General features: G+C 46.4%; 1 protein-coding gene across 1 annotated transcript in view; it reads right to left on the bottom strand.

The window, feature by feature from the left end:
- ITIH5 (inter-alpha-trypsin inhibitor heavy chain family member 5) overlaps positions 1-21185 on the bottom strand; it is a 76151-nt gene that overhangs the window by 34722 nt on the left and 20244 nt on the right. The window contains exons 3-5 of the mRNA XM_003130820.4: positions 19389-19552; positions 18396-18497; positions 16616-16866 (exon numbers count right to left, since the gene is read on the bottom strand). Of these exons, the coding sequence (XP_003130868.2) occupies positions 16616-16866; positions 18396-18497; positions 19389-19552 (517 nt within the window). The remainder of the gene's footprint in view (positions 1-16615; positions 16867-18395; positions 18498-19388; positions 19553-21185) is intronic.

The raw sequence follows: 21185 nt of genomic DNA, 5'->3' as shown, positions 1-21185 counted from the left end.
GCTAGAGGCAGGACAGCACCCTAGCTAAGAACTCAGCATGGCAGGACAGCACCCTAGCTAAGAACTCAGCATGGCAGGACAGCACCCTAGCTAAGAACTCAGCATGACCAGTGTGACAAGAACCTGCATTCAACACTGGGTCTGCTCCTTATTATCTAGGAGACACTGGGCAAGTTCCTGAGATACTTGGTTGTCTCGATGACAGAATGGATTAAGGGCCAACCAAACTCACTCTATTGAAACAACTGTGATGTGGTGTATTTAGTGCCATTCTGATCCATGGTGACCAGTCACACAAGGGTATCAACCTTGAATAGGTCCAAAATAGAAGAAGGGCAGGTGAATTAAGACAATACAACATCTCAAAGTTGGGATACAATGTGCAGTGAAAAGAAAAGAACCACCTCCAATCACAGCATGAGCGAATCTCAGGGTCATTTTGAGTGAAAACTTAAGATACAAAAGAAAATACTGGAGTTCCCACTGTAGCATAATGGGATCAGTGGTGTCTCCTGCATGCTGGGATGCAGGTTCAACCCCCAGCCCAGCACAGTGGGTTAAGGATGTGGCAGCATTGCTGCAGCCGTGGTGTAGGTTGCAACTGGGGCTCAGATCTGATTCCTGGCCTGGGAATTCCACAGGCCGAGGGGCAGCCAAAAAAAGAAAAAATAAAATAAAATAAAAAGATCCTGTATTTTATGCTGCTTTATGTGAAAAGAAACTGGGACTTTAAGAAAGAGTACTTTATATTAGAGGCCAGACTGTAACATTTCTGAGAGTTGCAATCTGATGTCAACGAATGGGTTTCAACACAGTATGTAAACCAACCAACGGCTGATGAAGAAAATACCTGTCTTGGTAGAACATTATGAAAGGACCTCAAAAAAGAGAAAGAAGGAGGAAGGGAGGGGGGAAGGAAGGAAGAGCTAATTCACGGAGTTCCCTGGCAGCCTAGAGGTTAAGGATCTGGCGTTGTACTCACTACGCTTCCACTTACACAAAGCTCAAGAGCCAACACAACTCATTCCTGGCACCTGAAGCACTGTAGCGGTTCCCTTTGAGAGGTGAACACTGATGGGGAAGAGGATAACGGGGCCCTTTGGGGTGCTGAAAATACTCCGCATCTTGACTTGAAAGTAATGGTTGATTGTCTACATGTGTAAAAATTCATTATATCCTTATTTCTGTGCATGCCCCCATTTTTTAAGACATGCACACTCAGCTGGACAACATAATCGATCAAAAAAGCCATCCCCAGGATGGCACAAAGTAGTATTTGCCAACTGGACCTCGACCTGTTACTGTCCCGAGGCTAAGACTGTCGGCGTGGGCACCTATACAGGGATGAGGTGTCGTGAGCCTAGTTCCAGCTGGCAAAACGATGACCAGGCCCAGCGTTAAGAGAAGCACGGGCTGCGCAGCATCTGTAGCTCCAAGAAAGATGGTCGGTGGGCAGAGGCAGCTGTCACTCCTCTTCTCACCAGACGTGTTCCAGCGAACCCCAGGTGAGGTCGCCACCTGCAGGTAGGTGCAGACCATGTGGTTTTGGCCCAGCAGCATCAGCATCAGCTGGCAACTTGCTGGAAACACAAATTCTCGGGCTCATCCTGGAAACTCTACGTCCAAAACCCTGCAGGTGGGACCGGGAATCTGTTTTAAGAGGCTTCCACAGCCGTACAGCACAGGGAATTCTACTCAGTCACTTGCAATGGGACATGATGGAGGATGATATGAGAAAAAGAATATACGAGAAAAAGAATGATATGAGAAAAGAAGGTATAACTGGGTCACTTTGCTGTACAGAAATTGACAGAACATTATAAAGCAACTATAACAATTTTTTTTTTCAAAAAAGAAGGCTTCCAGGTGATTCTGGTTCCTGCACAAAGACAATGGCCACATGCCTTTGATTACCTGGGCAGCACTAAATTCTGACTTTAAAATTCTACATTAATGAAAGCGTTCCCATTGTGGCTCAGTGGTAACGAACCCAACTCATACCCATGAGGATTCGGGTTTGATCCCTGGCCTCGCTCAGTGGGTGAAGGATCTGGCGTTGCCATGAGCTGGGGTGCAGGTCGCAGACGCGGCTTGGATCCCACATCGTTCAGGCTGTGGTGGAGGCCGGCAGCTGCAGCTCCAATTCGACCCCTAGCCTGGGAGTGTGATCCTATACACACACACACACACAATTCTACACTAACGAGATGTGACTCTTTACACTGTCAGGATATACCTACTATTTCATGTTTCAAGCCTCCCATTCAAGTGGTCTTTAGAACTACCCTGAATTAACACCATTCATGGCTGAGTGAAAGCACTGAGGATTAAAAATGGGTCATTTCTCTCTTCACAGTTCACTTGACTAGGGTCTTTGATAGAAGCCATGAGAAAGGATAGGGTATTATTATTTCGGTTTCCTACTGGACTCTGAGGTTTGCTAGTTCATGATGAAAATTCATGAGATTCCTCTAAATGGGCTTATTTTATGCACCCAAAGAGCGGGTCAATTCCCAGCTGGCTTATTCACTGAGAAGCCCAGTTCCTAAGGTTGACCACCACCCATTAAGCAGCAGAGCACAATGTGGGACCTGATGAATTTTCCACTACCTAGCAAAAAAAAAAAAAAAAAAAAAAAAAAGTCTCCTGGGGAAAATTCCAGAGTAGGAGCTCTAGAAAATAAAGTCCTCTTTTCATTAGAGGAAGAAAAAGGGATTTTCATCTGTGAGGTTAGTCTAGGCTGCCCACAGTTATTGACCAAATCTCCAAGCAGCACAGCACTATTTTGCTCGTCCTTACTGTGAATTGAGGCTCACTGTGCTGATGGCCACAGACTCGTGAGCACAATGAGCTTTGTGAGCAGGGCCCTCGGCAGTCATGGGATGCGCCCCAAACATAATGAAGAGTGCACGGGAACAGGTTGGGAGCAGACCCAAAGAGTGAGACCTGACCTACTTTCCTAATGAGAACACACGTTATCTTTCCCTCCTCTGGGTCTGCCCTCTTTCCTGCCGGCTGGCCACGGGGAAGAGTGACCCGTGGCGACTGCTCTGAATTGGAGGAAGCTATCCTCTTGTGTCACCTCTCTGGGGGATTTGGGGGCAGAAGTTCCGGAGTCAGGGATCAAACCCTCGCCACATCAGTGACCTGAGCCACCGCAGTGATGACACCAGATCCTTAACCCACTGAGCCACCAGGGAACTCCCTCACCTCCCTGTTTTCACCCAAGCCTCAGTGGTCTTGTGCACAAAGACCTTCAAGGTCACACGACTGCCTCAGTGTGCCCTTGGTAAGATCCACCTGCTGCTCTCTACCTGCCCCTGCCCCTTGGGTCATCTGCATCCCCACGCTGCCCTCTTCCTGTCCAAAGCCCGGTATTTTCAAAGTCACATAATGTGAAGGACGTGGGCTCTAGAGTTTGGTAGCCTCAAAATGACTGCCTTCATATCTCTGAGCCTCAGTCCCACATCTTTGAAATCCATGCCATAGACTCCTGGTCCGAATTAAGTGACATCACATCACCAAGGATGCATAAAAGGAACTGTGGATGGTGACCAGCACACAGTAGGTGCTCAATGCGTATTCGCCCCCAGCCTCCACCCCCCCCCCTTCAGAAGCACCTTCCTCTTCTCTTTGTCTAGGATGAAAGGCAATGCAAGAGGGAAAAAAGACTCCTGGATAACATACCATGTATGCTTTCCCCTAACAGGTTTCTCTACACCACTGAGAGCTTAGTAAAAACAAGTATTATCTGCAGGGGGAAAAAAGGCACATTATAATGAACATTCATAAACAGAGAATTCAAGAATGTTTATGTAGAGAACAATCCCGTAAAGCATAACGGAGTGAGGAGCTTCCTAAGAGCTCTGAGACTATACACAGAATTTTGTATGAAAATGTACAATGCGTATCTTTTTTCTGGAGAGTGTCCACGGCTTTCACCAGAGTCTCCAAGGAGTCTTTATAAGGTTAAGAATCCCGCAGACAAGAGCTATTAAATATTCCTGTGCTTCCCACTGATTCTATCTGGTAATGATATTTTGCATAAAGGAGGAAGACAAAGAAGATGGATGTTATTCACAAATAAACATTGCCCTCCTAGACAACCCCTCGGGGAAAGGGAAGCCAAGTGCTACGTAAAATGGCTAAAGGTGAAGAGACTTTGGAGCAAAGAACCCGCATCAAGGTCACCAGCTAGAAGCCACGCCCCTTTGGGTCCACCGGGGGCGGAGCAGGGAAGGGGTTTCCTGGCCTCTGTTTCCTGTGGGCTTTGGGTTTGGTTACTGTCCGAGAAAAGCAGCCAACACCTGGTGATTTGACAAAAGGATCTCCAAACAAACACCGTCTCCTCATTTCCCCTTGGGAAAGAGGCTAAACTGTCTCTGTTTGTTTATGTGACCTGCTCACCTGGGCTCCCGCGGGGAGATTCCTTCACCACAGGGCTGTCAAAAATTCATGGAAAAACTGCGCCACCGGCCTTCCCTGTGATGGACGCAACGTTCAAGCACATGGGCCGAGGGTGAAAAGAGAGTGATGGGAGGGTAGCGCATCCTACGGCAACTATGCTTAATGCTGCTGTAGTGCATACTGAGGAGCTGCTAAGGGAGTCGATCTTAAAAGTTCTCATCACCAGAAAGAGCCTTCTGGGATGGTGTGTGATGAGGGGTGTGCACTGGATTCGCCGTGGTCATCACTGTGCCTCCTGTACACACGTCAATTCATTACATTGTACACTTGAAACGAATACAATGTACCGCAAAAAGCATTTCTATCGGCGAGGTCTCCGAGAAGGAGGAAAAGTTGAGGCAATGAAGGTGGAACGGAATTAAAATACAACCATATGTCTCCTATTATATACTGTTTTCTAATTGGAAAGGGACTTTCTGTCTATATTGATAGCTGGTATTTCATTTCATTTTATTTTATTTTATTTTATTTCTTGGCCACGCCCTCAGCATGCAGAAGGTCCCAAGTCAAGGATGGAAACTGTCACAGCAGTTACCTACGCCACAAGCAGTGACAATGCTGGATCCCTAACCTGCTGAGCCACCAGGGAACTGCAAAACAGTTGGTATTTTAAATCCTTTTGGAAAATAGCATCATATAGATATGACAGAATGTATAGCATGGAAAGATAATATAAATTTACAATTGAAGGGGTTCGAAGTCAACTCCCTCACTTTATAGTTTAAGCAGTGTCTGCCCAGATGTCTTAGCAAATTAGTTTACTACTTCACTACAAACTCAAAGCTCTTCCCTCCCCCCACCCCCAAATAACGTTACTGAGTCTGGGTTTTCCCTATTTAATTGACCTGCCCAGAGAAACTATGCATGAAAACAAGAACAACAACCTATACATTCTAAATTCGGGTAACCCCTAAAAACAGGCAGAACCCCCTTCAAGATACCATTTTGTGTCCATCAGAGCTGAAATATTAGTGGCCCTCGGTGCTTGAAACTGGACCAAATGGAAGCCCACCAAAAGCAGTGCCAAGGCAGCAAAGGAATATAAGATGGAGCGATTTCTGTTAAATCCTCTACACTGGCCTCTCTTGTGCAGGTAGTGCATGGCTCAATCACGGAAAAAACCTGGGTGGCACTGATCGCCAACCTTACAGAGGGTTTTCTTGAACTCTTATTCAAAACTGCCTATTCTTCACACACATTAGGATGGTTGCTATTTAAAAAAAATATATATATATATATATCAAGTAATGGCAAGAATGTGGAAAAACTGGAACCCTCGTGCACTGCTGGTGGGAAGGTAAAATGGTGTAACGCTATGCAGAACGGTATGACAGTTCCTCAAAAAATTAAAAGCAGAGCCATCTTCTGATCTAGCAATTCTGCTTTTGGACATACACCCCAAAGAATAAAAAGCAGGGTCTCAAAGATCCTACACATCCTGTTCAGAGCAGCACTATTCTCAACAGCCTAGAGGTGGAAGCAACCCAGGTGTCCTTTCACAGGTAAATGGACAAACAAAGTGTTGCCTATACATGCAATGGAGTATTACTCAGCCATGAAAAGGAAGGGCCTGTCATATGCCACACTATGGATGAACCTGACAACATGACGCTACGTAAAAGAAGCCCGTCACAAAAAGACAAACACTATGTGATTCTACCTAGACAAGGTCCCTAGAGTTGTCAAAAGCATTGAGGCAGAAAGCAGAATGGTGGCTGCCAGGGTTTGGTGTCAGCGGGAGAAGAGGGAATGGGTTTTTTTGGTTTTGTTTTTTCTATGTTTTTAGGGCCACACCTCTGGCATATGGAGGTTCCCAGGCTAGGGGTCAAATGGGAGCTGCAGCTGCCGGCCTACCCCACAGCCACAGCAACGCAGGACCCGAGCCACATCTGTGACCAACACCACAGCTCACGGCAATGCCAAATCCTCAACCCACTGAGTGAGGCCAGGGAGGGAACCCGCATCCTCCTGGATACCAGGAGGATTTGTTTCCACTGTGCTACAACAGGAGCTCCTGGGAGTCATTTCTGAATAGACACAGAGGTTCAGTTTGGGAAGATGAGAAAATTCTGGAGATAAATTGCATGACAGTGAATAAACTCAACACAACTGGACTCTACACTCAGGAACTGCCAGGAGGATGGTCAGTTTCATGTCACGCTTTTTACCACCATTCAAAATTTTGTTAACTTTTAAGTGAACTTCTTTACAAAACAAAAATAAACGTACAGACTTTGAAAACAGACTTATGGTCACCAAAGGGGAAAGTGGGGGGATAAATTAGGAGTTTGGGGTTCACAGATACACACTCCTATCTATAAAATAGATAACCAACAAAGACCCACTGTTTCACAGCTTGCAATTACCTATAAGGGACCAGAATCTGCAAAAGAATATATCTATCGCTGTACTGTACACCTGGAACTAACACAATATTGTAAAGCAGCCATACTTCAACTTTTTAAAAAAACACTTTTGTTCATTTTTAAAAATTGCTGACTCTAAATTCTTCAAGGGCAGTGACAATGTCTTGGACGTCTGCAGCTGCCAGGCATCTAGCCCAGGACCAGGAATGTGGTGAAGACTCAAGATAAGCTTGCTGAACGGTTACCATGGACACATGTCAGCACATGGGCCCCATCTTGGGCAGATGGATGGAGGGGCCTTTCCAGAGGAAAGTGTTCTGGTGGGTGTGGCAGGAGCTCTGCGTACCACCTGTCATCAGCCCTGCATCCACCTCCGGCTTCAGCCACACCCGTGGTAGACAGTGCCATGGACCCAGAAAGCATCCCACCTCACAGAGCAAACGGAGACAGCAGGAAAAAGGAAGAAGCGGAGTGAGGTCTCCCACGGAAGGGGAGGATGCTCACCCAGCATCACATAAAAGAGAGAAGGCCACCCTCCTGGGTACCATCCTGCTCACCCTCCTGGGTACCATCCTCGCCGAGCTACCGCCGACGTCGGAACAAACAAGGCAACATGGCTTTCGTGTCAGCGATGAAAAGCAAAACAAAAAACAAATCCAGTGATGGAGCCAGATGATTCATACCTAAATAATTTAGGCACTGAACAATGTTGGAAAGCCTCAAATAACAACCAGACTGTTTCCTGGCAAACATACAGAGGCCAAATGGGGCCATGCCCTTCCAGCTGTGGTGTGGAGCTTGGATCTGGGGAAGGACACCCCACAGCAGGAACTGCAGCTGGGGGTGAATGTTAGTCACAATGCAGCCCTTGACAGGACAGAGCTGCCAGATTTAGCAAATAAAAAGACAGGATGCCCAGTTAAATTTGAATTTCAGATAAACAATGATTTTTTTTTCAGGATAAGTACGTTTCACATATAGCATATTATTTATCTGAATTCAAATTGAACTGAGCAGCCTGTCTTTTATCTGGCAATTCTGGAAAAAGGAGAGATCTAGATTCTTATAACCAGCCATCTGGAACCAAATTCTGTCTCTTAATCCTTCCTTCACAATAAAATAAGAGCTACACCCAAGATTTGGAAAAATGAACTTAAACCCAGAATGTGTTGAAAACCTAACAGCATCTTCATGGCCAAAACTTATGGATGCCTAAATTCTTTCAACAGCTCTTTACTGAGTATCCCCTTCTAGGCCAAGCACCATGCTAGGTACCCAGAGCACAGTCCTAAGAAAGCCTTCACAGCAAAAGGCAGAGTCATGAGGATAACGGACCAAGGAAAGAAAAAGCTAAGTAAGCTTTTTCAAACAGATTCAATGAACCCTTCACTGAGCAGCTATGGATAGTCAAGACACACCGGCTCCTCCGCAAAGGTGCCTCGAACTTGCAGGATGGGTGGCTGGTCATCCATTTATTCTCAATGACCCCTGCGGGGTCAACAACCCCACCTTCCAACATAAGAGGTTATGAAACTGTACTTTGAGGGGTTCTCTTCTTTCTAATTAAGCATGCTTGGTTCTTAGGATTTTTCAATGGGAATCTTACCTAGAAGTGACACAATTACAAAGCAAACTGGAAGCTGAGTTCCTGGGCACATTTGAGGCATGCCTAACCCTGGAGAGCACAGCAAACACTGCTTCCAGAGCCCTTGGGGCAAGTGAGATTCTAACAACCTAAAATGTATTTTTTTTCCAAAAAAAAAAAAAAAAAAAGGATACAAATGAACTTGTATTATACAAAACAGAAACAGACCTACAGACGTGGAAAACTAACTTATGGTTACCACAGGGGAAAGCTGGGGATGGAGAGATAAATGAGGAGTTTGGGAATTACACACACACACCACTATATATAGAAAACTACTAAGGACCTTCTACGGAGCACAGGGTCAATGTCTTGCAATAACCTTTAAGGGAAAAGAATCTGAAAAAAATAGATACAAAAGTATACATGACTGAATCACTTTGCTGCAATCTGAAACCAACACAACACTGTAAATCAACCATCTTCAATTTTAAAATATCATAATTTTAAAAAATAAATAAAATACAACTTTTTTCCTTTTCCTTTTTGAGGTAGAATTTGTATCACATAAAATTAACCACTTTAAAGTGAACCAGGAGTCCCCGTCATGGCTCAGTGGTTACAAACCAACTGGTTCCCATGAGTTCAACCCCTGGTCTGGTTCAGTGGGTTAAGGATGCAGTGTTGCCTTAAGCTGTGGTATAGGTCGCAGACGTGCCGTTGCTGTGGGTGTGGCGTAGGCCGGCAGCTGCAGCTCCGATTAGACTCCTAGTCTGGGAACTTTCATATGCCTCTGGTGTGGCCCTAAAAAAGAAAAAGAAAAAAATTAAATTAAATTAGAGCAAACCATCCAGGGGCACTGAGTACATTCACCACATTATGCAACCAACACCTCTGTCCAGTTTCAAAACCTCTTCATTAACCCCCGAAGCTAACCCCATCCCCATCACTCCCATCCCTCCATACCCCCAGGCACAGCCGACAACTCCTCTGCTTTCGGTTTCTATGGATTTATCTATTCTGTATATTTCATAGGAGCAGAATCACACAACAGGTGACCTTCTGAGCCTGGCTTCCTTCACTTAGCATCACATTGTCAAGGTTCATCCACCTGGCAGCCTGTGTCTGCATGGCACTCCTTTGCATGGCTGAGTAATATTCCATCGTATGGAGAGACCCCTTGAATTGATCCATTCTTCCACTGGTGGACATCTGGGTTGAGTGTGGGCTATGGTCAATAGCTCTGCTATGAACATTCATGTACAAGCATTTGGGTACCCGTTTTCAAGTCTTTCCTGTATATACTTAGAGAAATTGCCAGGTCCCAAGGTAATTCTACATTTAACTTCTTGAGGAACCATCAAACTGGTTTCCACAGTGGTTACACTCTTGTATAATCCCACTGCGTTATAAAGGGTCTCGATTTTCCGCATCTTTGCCTAAACCTGTTATTTTCCATGTCTGTTTCCTTTTCCTTTTACAGTCATCATAGCGGGTGTGAGGTGGCATTTCACTGGGGTTTGGATTTGTATTTCCTTAAGGAACCATGGCCTTGACCATCTTTTCATACGTGTGTTGGCCGTTTGGGCATCTGCTCTGGAGAAATGTCTACGCAGATTCTTTGCCCACATCTTCACTGCATTGTTGGCCTTTGTGTATTTGAGCTGTAAGAATTCTTTATATTTCCTGGACACTAGACTCTTGCCAAATACATGATTCACAAATATTTTCTTCCATTCTGTAGGCTGTCTTTTTAGGATGTATTTATTTTTATTTATTTAATTTTTTTGTCTTTTTAGGGCCTCATCTGCAGCATATGGAGGTTCCCAGGCTAAGGGTCCAATCAGAGCTGCAGCTGCCGGCCTACACCACAGGCACAGCAACGCCGGATCCGAGCCGCGTCTGCAACCTACACCACAGCTGACTTCAAGGCCAGATCCTTAACCCATGGAACAAGGCCAGGGATTGAACCCACATCCTCATGGATACTAGTCGGGTTTATTAACCACTGAGCCAGGATGGGACCTCCTAGGATGTGTTTGTTTTTTTTTTAAAAGGAGCACAAGGTGATGTTCTCAAGTGTGGAGCACCCTCAATGGTGAACCAGACACAGAGAACATGAGAACATTATGAAAGTCTTCTCGCTCCTGGAACAAAAACTTCCTTTGAATGTCAGATTAGGGTCAGGTCACATGAGTCCATCAGTTCTCACAGACGAGGAAGAGCTGGAATTACTTGGGAACTCCTGACGAGAGGCTTGGAAACAGAGTCAGCACTCCCGGGAAAAGATGAATGGATTAAGAAGGTGTGGTACATATATACAATGGAATACTACTCAGCCATAAAAAAGAACAAAACAACGCCATTTGCAGCAACATGGATGCAACCAGAGATTCTCATACTAAGTGAAGTTAAGTCAAAGAAGAGAAAGACAAACACCATATGATATCACCTATATGTGGAATCATAAAATAGGGCACAAATGAACCAACCTACAAACAGAAACACACTCACAGGCATAGAGAACAGACTTGTGGTTGACAAGGGTGGGATGGGTGGGTTTGGGGTAGATGCAAGCTATTCGATTTAGAAAGATAAGCAGGACTTCCTTTCATGGCTCAGCAGTTAACCACCCTCAGCAGTGAAGGATCAGGCATTGCCGTGAGCTGTGGTGTAGGCTGCAGATGCAGCTCAGATCCCACGTTGCTGTGGCTCTGGAGTGGGCCGGCAGCTGAAGCTCCCTAGCCTGGGAACCTCCATGTGCTGAGGGTGCAGCCCTGGTAAGACAAAAAGACCAAAAAAAGAAGAAAAAAAACCAAAATAAATAAATAAACAAATACTTAAATAGAATGGTTAAGCAACGCGGTCCTGCTGCACAGAACAGGGAACTATGTCCGGTCACTTGGGATAAAATGTGATGGGTGATAATATGAGAAAAGAACGTACATGACTGGTCACCAAGCTGCAGAGCAGAAATTGACACAACACTGTAAATCAACTATACTTTAATAAAAATTAAAAATTAAAAAAAAATTTAAAAAGAATCTTAGGGAACAAAGGGGTAGGAACTAAAGCCAAATAACATTTGAAAACAAGAGGTCAGGATCTAGACCCCAGACTCTGCTCCACAATGGAATCACCTGGGGATTGTTAAAAAACAAACAAACAAACAAACAAAAACACCAGGTGTTCCTGTCGTGGTGCAGCAGAAATGAACCTGACTAGGATCCATGAGGATACAGGTTCGATCCCTGGCCTCACTCAGTGGGTTAAGGATCTGACTTTGCCGTGAGCTGTGGTGTAGGTCGCAGACGTGGCTTGGATCTGGCACTGCTGTGGCTGTGGTGTAGGCCGGCGGCTATAGCTCCGATTCGACCCCTAACCTGGGAACCTCCATATGCTGTGGGTGTGGCCCTAAAAAGACCAAAAAAAAAAAAAAAAAAAGAAATTCCAATGCTTGGTTTCCATCCCTGCCATTGGGATTTCACTGGCGTGGGTCAGGCTTGGGCAACAGATCTATCAAGGCCCCCAGGCTGATTCTAAAGTGCGCCAGCGTGCAGGACCCACTGGGCGAGGGTATGAGAACAGCCAGGATGCAGGCAGGTGCTAAGCCAGGCTCCCAAAGGCAGGAGCCTCTTCTGGCACTGGGGTGGGAGGACTTGTGGGGAAGAGCAGAGGAGGAATTCTCTCAGGTCCAGGAAGCCAGGGGAGCAGAGCGGCTCTTCTGATACCCCAAATGCACTGAGCAAGCATGTTTACCTTTGCCAAGGGGGTTCCTAGTTTCATGGGCTCAAGGAAGGACCCACCTCCCTGGGCCGCCTGTGGGCACCCGCCATCTACCTGGATGAGCAGAAGAAGCCGCCTATGGAAAGGGTTCTTTTCTAGCGACTGTGTGATTATTTCTGTGTTGCTTGGATCCAACAGTAAAACCAGTGGGTGGAAAAAAGGAACGATATGCATCTTAATAAGGATCAAAGGTCAGAGTGTTCTAAAGGGCCCCGGGGGGTTAAAGGGACATTCTGGTTTAATGTAAAAGTCGCTTCTGCAGGTCAACTTAATGTCCTGACATAGTTAATGTCCCTAAATTCTGCTGGAAAGTCCAAAGTCAGGGTCCCTGATATTTGCTGAGCCTGAGCATCACCTGCGGTGCTTTGTACACTGCAGCCGTCTGAAAATAGAGACAGAGTGCACTTGGGGTTGCCCGGGGCTGGGGTGGGAATGGGGAGTGACTGAAAATAGTGTAAATATCTTTGGGGGGGGACAGGAAAGCTCTAAACTTGGACGGTATGGATGGTTTCGAAACTCTGCAAATGCCCTCAAAAATCATCTAATTACAATTTTTTTTTTTTTTTTAGGGCTGCATCCATGGCATATGGAGGTTCCCAGGCTAGGGGTCCAAGAGGAGCTGTAGCCGCCAGCCATGCCAGATCCACGTCTCATCTGCAACCTATACCACAGCTCACGGCAATGGCCAGATCCCTGACTCACTGAGCGAGGCCAGGGATTGAACCCGTATCCTCATGGATACTAGTCAGGTTCTTAACCCACTGAGCCACAAGGGGAACTCTGAGTTAACTATTTTAATAAGCCTGAAAGTATAATGCTTTGGCTTCCAAAGGACCTCTCATAGAACCGGCTTTCACACTGAGAAAAAGCCCGTTAATTTGTGATTCAAGAGCCAGGGTCCCCCTCCAGATATATCAGACAGGTAAACTGAGGCATGAATAGGTTCCATCGCTTTTAGCCTTTTTCTTTATTTTTATGTAACTAGGGAGGGGCTTGGAATTTGAACTCACGCCCTTGGTATTTTACAGAAGCTGCCCGAGAGGGTTGTTCTAGAGACTGGAGGAGATAATATTATCCGCAAGGGCCAGTCTAGTGGCGAGTGCATAGTAATCCTCTTCGCAAACTGGGTCGGGGACTTGCTCAGAGAAGGCCCAGAAGCCTCTTCAGCACAGCCAGATCTATCAGGGGAACTCGCTGACACCACCCACATTCACCCGCCCCAGCCCGTGGCCCCGTCCGAGCGCCCTCCGAGTTTCATCTCTGCCCTGGATCTCTTTTTGGAGACACGCAACAGCATCCAGACAAAATCCCAACATCCTGGGCCTCTGGCTCCAGAAACAAAAACAGCTGAGCTCTGAAAGACGGGGACAAAAAGGGAGGGGGGGTGGCCTGCTGCCCCTGGCCCGGGAAATGCCTGTGAGACCTCGTGCTCAGGAAGGCCACATCTCTGCTCTGGGACAGAGAGCCACGGAAACAATTTTCTTAAAAATAAACAGCCTCTCCAGAGATCAATGGTCTGGAATAATTCCTCTGAGATTCCCACAGGCCCTGCAGATAAGCAGCGAGCAAATCTACAACTGGGGGGATGACTCACACCTGCCCCTCCAAGCAGAAGCCACACCAGGACGCAGACACAGCTTGGAAGAGGTTCCGAACACCAGGCGAAACACACACTGCGTCCCTGCGGCAGGACGCCCCTCAGAGTCTCCAGCTGAACGCCCGGAAAGAGCTGCTGAGCCCTGCGCCTCCAGCCCTGACACAGCACCCTTGCTCAGCCCTCCCCAAAGCCCAACCGACCCGCCTTTACCCCCTGAAAACACCCTCCCTCCACACAGCTGTACCCTGGAAGAGTTCCCACTAAACTGTGATAGGGAAGAAATGAAATTTTAAAGGATCCTTTGCTGCTAGTTTAAGCGTGTATTTTTCTTTTCTTTTCTTTGGCCCGGCCCATGGCAGGCAAAAGTTCCCAGGCCAGGGATCAAACCTGAGTCACAGCAGACAGCAGTGACAACCCCAGATCCTTAACCTTCTGAGCCACCAGGGAACTCCCTGGGGGTGTATTTTTCTTTCCAGACACCTAATGAGCTATATAATCTACTCTTTAAAAGGCACCATGTCTCATGCTGTAAGGAGACAAATGATTGTCAAAGACCTGCCCTCAAAATCAGTTATAATCTAATAGGGGATTAGACTTGCAGAGAAGAAAGGCAAATATAAAGTGATAAAGTTATAGTTCATAACCGATCGAAAAATTACTAACCAGACACGCAGTGGCTTCTATGACCTAAGGATGGTGTACAGTATCTCATGGCACTTTTGAATGCCAGGTACCTTGACAATATTTTTAACTTTTTTTTTTTTTTTTTTTTTTTTTTTTTTTTTTTTTAGGGCCGCACCTGCGGCATATGGAAGTTCCCAGGCTAGGGATCAAATTGGAGCCACAGCTGCCAGTCTACACCAGAGCCACAGCAACACTACATCCGAGCCACATCTGTGACCTACACCACAGCTCACAGCAATGCCGGATCCTTAACCCACTGAGCAAAGCCAGGGATCCAACTTGTGTCCTCACAGATGCTAGTCAGATTCATTTCTGCTGAGCCACGACAGGAACTCCCTATATTTTAAACTTCTTTTTTGTTTTTGCTGCTCCCATGGCACACAGAAGTTCCTGGGTCAGGGATCGTACCCGAGCCACAGCAGTGCCAACACTGGCTCCTTAACCGGCTGAGCCACCAGGGAACTCTGACATGTTTAACTCCTGAGTGAGACCCGGATGGAGTGCCAGCTCACTGTTTGGAGTCAACATGTAACAAAGACCTGAATTTAGATGTTTATGTTAACATCCAAGGTTTGTTTTAAAAACAGAGTATTAAAAAATAAAATAAAATAATAAAAGCAGTGTATCAGAAAATGGCCCCATCATTCCTGACTCCTAATATAAAGTGATGATTTTACAGAACCTACCAGTCTTCTTTTGTCAGCTTCACAGTTAATGTATTTAACATTAAACTGGATGGACAGTATCAATGATGGCAAAACTGAGCATGAAACGTGGGAGCAGAAAGTGGTCCATTCCTGGAGAACGGGGTTTCTCCAAAGGCTTAAGATGTATAGACCTTTTTATCCAAAAACTCCACCTCTAGGAATTTATCCCAAGGAAATAACTGAGCCTTAAGGAGGACACTGCAAATAAACCATACACTTTCACAAATCAAAAAGAAATAAAGAAATAAAGGGTATGTATAATTGTGGCTCATTTTTCCCTATCACATGCCGAATTGTTGTTATAATCATATTTTACTAGTCACACCCATGTGGTTATTTTAGGATGATGGGATGTTTTGGGTCCTACACATACTATCAAATGGGTTCTTATGCATAACAGTCCCAATATTTTGGATGTTTCACCCAGGTTAGATGCCCAGCCGTGAGATGACAGTGTCAAATGATTTAAACACTTAAGAATCTGGAGTTCCCTCTGGCCATGGTTGACTTTAGGGTTCATTGTTAGTGTTCGACATTCTTATTCTGAGTGTGGACAAATGCATGATGACACAGGACAATATGTCATTATGTTATAGGGAGTATTTCCACTGTCCTAAAAAACCCCCCTATGCTCTGCCTCTGCATCCCCTACTCCCATCCCATCCAGAATATTATATAGTTGGAATCATGCAATACGTAGCTTTTTCATACTGGCTTCTCTCACTTAGGATTATGCATTTTAGAAAAAAAAAATCTGGAGTTCCCATCGTGGCTCAGTGAAAATGAATCTGCCGAGCATCCATGAGGACGCAGGTTCAACACCTGGCCTCGCTCAGGGGGTTAAGGATCCGGCATTGCCATGAGCTGTGGTGTAAGTTGCAGATGAGGCTTGGATCTGGCATGGCTGTGGCTGTGTTGGAGGCTGGCAGCTGAAGCTCTGACTCGACCCCTAGCCTGGGAACTTCCATGTGCTGCAGGTCCACCCTAAAAATTTTAAAAAGCCACAAAAAAATAAAATAAAATACAAATCTCCTGATAGAGCCTAGCTTTAAAAATACGCATGCACACTATTGTGTATGGGATGGATAGTCAACAGGGACCTGCTGTAGAGCACGGGGACCTCTACTCAATATTCTGTGATAACCGATACGGGAAAAGAATCTGAAAATGCATGGGTACGTCTATATGTATAACGGAATCACTGTTGTACAGCAGAAAGGAACACAACACTGTAAATCAACTATACTTCAGTAACAGTTTTAAAAATGAAAAATAAGAGACTTGAAATTTACACACACACAGGACACCATCTCTGTTCTGCCGCCCAGGGGGGCCTGCGCAGGGGGGGTACCATCTGGTTCAGCGCCCCCGCCCAGCTGGGCATCAGCCCAGGACACGGAGCGCCTCCGTGAGCCCCACTCACCTTCTCCGCTCCCGCTGCCTTTGCGCCGGCTGTTCTGCAGCCGCAGCACCTCCAGCTCCGCGATGCCTGACCTTTCCAGAACGTTCACCTCCACGGTCAGCCGCCCCACCAGCTGCTGGGGCCGCACGCTGACCACGTGCTCGTACTTCCCGAGCCGCCGCTGCAGGAGCTCCTCGTAGCTCAGGAAGAAGGCAGCCTTGTCTTTGCTGGGGAGCACCACGGAGGCTCTGAACATCTCGGTCCCCTTCTCCCTGGAAGGAGGAGAGAGGGGAACATGGGGCGGCAGAAAGCCAGGTTCTGAGTCCCCAGGACCCTGGTCAGACTCTCGCAATGAGAGGCCTTAGCGTGGACCACGAGGGTAACGCCATGGGGCCACCAGGCACAGCAGCCGCCCCCACGGTGCCCCCTGAGGGCATCCAGGATGGAGAAAAGCAGGAGACTGGCCCGAGATGGGTAAGATGCATATCTAAGGAATAAGTTCACTGAGCCAGACTCCTGTACAGAGAAAAGCAGGAAAATCATTCACTGGAGAGGTGGGGGGCTTTGGGAGGGTTAGCAATAATCCTGTGATGTTCAAATACATTTCCCCCCAAAACTCCTCTACAGCCTGGCTCCTCCCCCACCTCTCTGGGACTGGTCCCCAGGGAGATCTGGGGGGCTGCACCCCCAGGCTAGGGTCTTCAGTAATGCCCCCAGGGAAACATAATTCTCGGCTTTTAGGTGGTACATATTTTTCAGTTGACATTAGGGAGAAAAGCTAGGCGTGTTGCGAGGATAAGAAAGGCTGCACGAGCACAGGTCCCAGGATTACTAAAGAGCAGGCGAGTCAGAGCCTACTCAGCTCTCGAGACCCGCTCTCCCTGTCAGACCAGACCCAAGGGCTTGGAGGGGAAGGGGAGGGAAACAGGTGACCTCTGGGAAAAAGACGTGTTGGGACCTCACTAAAGGAAACGGTGACATGATTCTGAACAATTTATGAAGCGTAAGAAAAGATAATCCGCATAAATCCCACCCCATTTTCTCAGGATACTATGATCTTCTCAGCAGGAACAGAGGACTTTTTCCCAAATGGGCTGCTAGAGAAGGAAAAAGAATCTCAGTATCCTAGGTGGCTCTGCAGTTAATGTTATTTATGGAGTCATTAAAAGTGAATTGAGGGAGTTCCCGTCGTGGCGCAGTGGTTAACGAATCCGACTAGGAACCATGAGGTTGCAGGTTCGGTCCCTGCCCTTGCTCAGTGGGTTAAGGATCCGGCGTTGCCATGAGCTGTGGTGTAGGTTGCAGACGCAGCTTGGATCCCGTGTTGCTGTGGCTGTGGTGTAGGACAGCAGCTATAGCTCCTATTGGACCCCTAGCCTGGGAACTTCCACATGCCACGGGTGCGGCCCTAAAAAGCAAAAAGAAAGGAAGAGAAAGAGAGAAAGAGAGAGAGAGAGAGAAAGAAAAAAAAAAAGAAAGAAAGAAAGAAAAATTTTTAAAAAGCAAGACTATCGCCATATTCAGAGGGAGGGAGGTAACTACCAGAAAATGACAGAAATATTCAAAGTGGATGTTTCTAGGAAGTAAGAACTGGGGAACGGAAGTGATAAAATGGTCCTTTTCATCATAAGCTCATAACTACTATGTTGCTAACCAGACATATTTAATAACGTATGATTATGATCAAAATAAAAAGATAAATAGTTGAAAAAGGGAGAGAAGAAGGTGGGTAGGCAAAGAGGTAGGAAATCTGACACTCGGCTGATGTGGACTTTTCATTCCTGAATGAGGCGGTACTTACCCGTTATCTTCCGCGGTTTTATTCCTCTTCTCTTTCACCTGACCGCCAGGTTTCTCGTCCCTCTCCGTAATTTCTCCCTGATACACCTGGTTTCCAATAAGCCTGAAACACAAGAGACCGCTGCGTTGCCAGCCTGCCATCCAAGACAAACTCGAGCATGGCTCTCATAACCATGGCAACCCTAGCAAATGTTTTTATTTGCCTCTTGGACAGGCAGAGGGAATGCATTCCAGACCAGGGCACTGCCCCTGCATCCCTCGTTTCGTTCTAGGGCAGTTTTCAACAGATCCAAATCATAAGACCCAACTCCTGGGACCTCTGAGTCTCCCAGGAGGAAATGGGAAGATTTGCCCAAACAAGCTTCCAAGCGCATTCACCGACTTGACTCTGGCCCAGACCTAAAATTAAACCCAAACAGCCATCTTGCATCTCTTTACCACTCAGTTCAGGAGAAAAGAGGAAATACGTTCAACCTTGTATATCGAAGGTTTCACGCTGTCCCATGCTTCAGACCCTGCCTCCTCCGGATTCCCCCGCCCGCACAAGCCCCCTGCCATCATCACAGCATCCACTCGTCTCTGCAGTTTTCCCATTTCTTCATCTGTTTGCTTATGCATTGTTTCTCCCCACTGGAACCTCTGGAGCTGAGAAAAGCCTCTTTTTCATAGAAGTAGACCAGTCACCTTAAAGCATGCCCGGCCCAGGCGGGCACCCATTTGGTGGAGTGGGAAAGCAAGCGGAAATGAAGGGGGGATGGAAGGAGGGAGGGGAGAGAGAAAGGGATGGAACAGAAGGAGAGATGATGGAAAGGAGAGAGAGGAGATGGGCGGGCGAAGAAGGCGGCGGGAGGGAGCTGCTCGACCTTCCTATACCATCTGCTGGGCTGGTAATTTGATTCTCAGCAGCTGCGGTCCTCAGAGCATCTAAGCCCCGCCCCCCAGCACCCCGCAGAGAAAGCTTCGTCCCCAGGTCTCTGACCAGCGTGTCACCTACATCGTGAAGTTAGTGATGAAGGCTGCGGCTGGAATCTGCATCTGGAAGGTGACTTCCTGGTCCTTGGACGCTCTGTTGAGCATCCTGCAGGAAACCGTGGTGAAGGCGTAACGGGAGATGATGGTAGATTTCACCGAGAATTCCGTCATCAAGGGTTTGGTTTTCTGTTGGAATCAAAACGCACAGCGGGTTGAGCACCGGAAACTCTCACGACGCTGTAAATCAGCTGTACCTGAGTAAAAACACCACACTCTTTTCAAGGGCACATGAACCATGATTCAACCGTGGGGGTTAGGTGTGGTCCTTTTTTCCATAAGAAAAATAGTCTTCAATCTGGGAGCCCCTGACATGCGACTGTTGTCTTCTTTCTTTGTCTTGTCCTGATTTTCCCCTCCGCTTGCAAAACATTGCTGAACAAGCACAGGAGACAGAAACAAATTGCTTAGCCAGGCTTTAAGAAATGAACAGCTATGATTTCCATTTTAACTGAGAATATACTCTGCCTCAAGAGTTTAATAAATTATTGGAATGTTGGAAGTGCGTGAAGTATATAACACTTTTCTGTTGTGAATTTTTAGATCACATTTCTTTCTAGGATCACTGACTTGATCACAACATCAGAGCATGCCTGCAGAAATTTTCAGGAGTTTCCGTTGTGGCTCAGACGGTTACAAACCCAAATGGCATCCATGAGGACACGGGTTCAATCCCTGGCCTCGCTCAGTGGGTTAAGGATCTGGCGCTGCCATGAGCTGTGGTGCAGATCACAGACATGGCTCAGATCCCAAGTTGCTGTGGCTGTGGTGTAGGCTGGCGGCTGCACCTCCAATTCAACCCCTAGCCTGAGAACCTCCATATGCTGCGGGTGTGGCTCTAAAAAGCCAAAAAAAAAAAAAAAAAGGAAATTTTCATTTTTCCAAATTAATTTCAGCATCCCCTTGGAGAAATGATACTCCAAGACCTTCCCACTTGGCCTCCAATCATGTTACTGTAAAATAAGATCAATACTGAGCTCAAGAAAGTATTTGGGGAATTAGAGCCTAGAAAGAGGAATATCTATGCTAATTAAATTACCCCCAAAGCTTCTGATAAGGACACTAGCTAGACAGTGTGAATTTAAAAGCTAGTTAACAAGGAGAACCTACCTGGTCAGCCATACAATGAGACACCAACATCAAACGCTTTCACTGACATGTGGAATGTGAAAAAAGGACAGACTGACCTTTGCAGAACAGATGCTGACTCACAGACAGTGAAAAACTTACGGTCTCCGGAGGAGACAGTTTGGGGGGTGGGGGGATGTGCTTGGGCTGTGGGATGGAAATCCTGCGAAACTGGATTGTGATGATCATTATACAACTACAGATGTGATCAATTCATTTGAGTAATAAAAAAATAAAAATTAAAAAAAACCCCCAAAATACCATGAGAACCTGCTGTGCAGCCCGGGGAACTGTATCTCGTCCCTTATGATGGAGCAGGATCCTGTGAGAAAAAGGAATGTATATGCGTATGTGTGACTGGGTCCCCTTGCTGCACAGCAGAAAATCGACAGAACACTGTACACCAGCTGTGATGGAAACAATAAAAATCATTTAAAAATAAATAAATAAAAGCCAGTTAAAATTATTCACTGTTTTCTGTGCACCTGTAACGTGTGTGTATGCTTCTATCCCACTGCATTATCATTTCTGTTAAGTGTCTTCCTCCCTAGGCTGAGAATGTCTTTAAAGTAGGGAATCTGGCTATTCATCTCTGTATTATAAATATTTAGCCCAGTATCTGACATTTGGCTGG

This window comes from Sus scrofa, chromosome 10, assembly GCF_000003025.6.
Source record: "Sus scrofa isolate TJ Tabasco breed Duroc chromosome 10, Sscrofa11.1, whole genome shotgun sequence".
Classification (NCBI taxonomy): Eukaryota; Metazoa; Chordata; class Mammalia; order Artiodactyla; family Suidae; genus Sus; species Sus scrofa.
The sequence above is the reverse complement of the archived record's forward strand: the minus strand, read 5'-3'. Positions and strand labels throughout refer to the sequence as shown.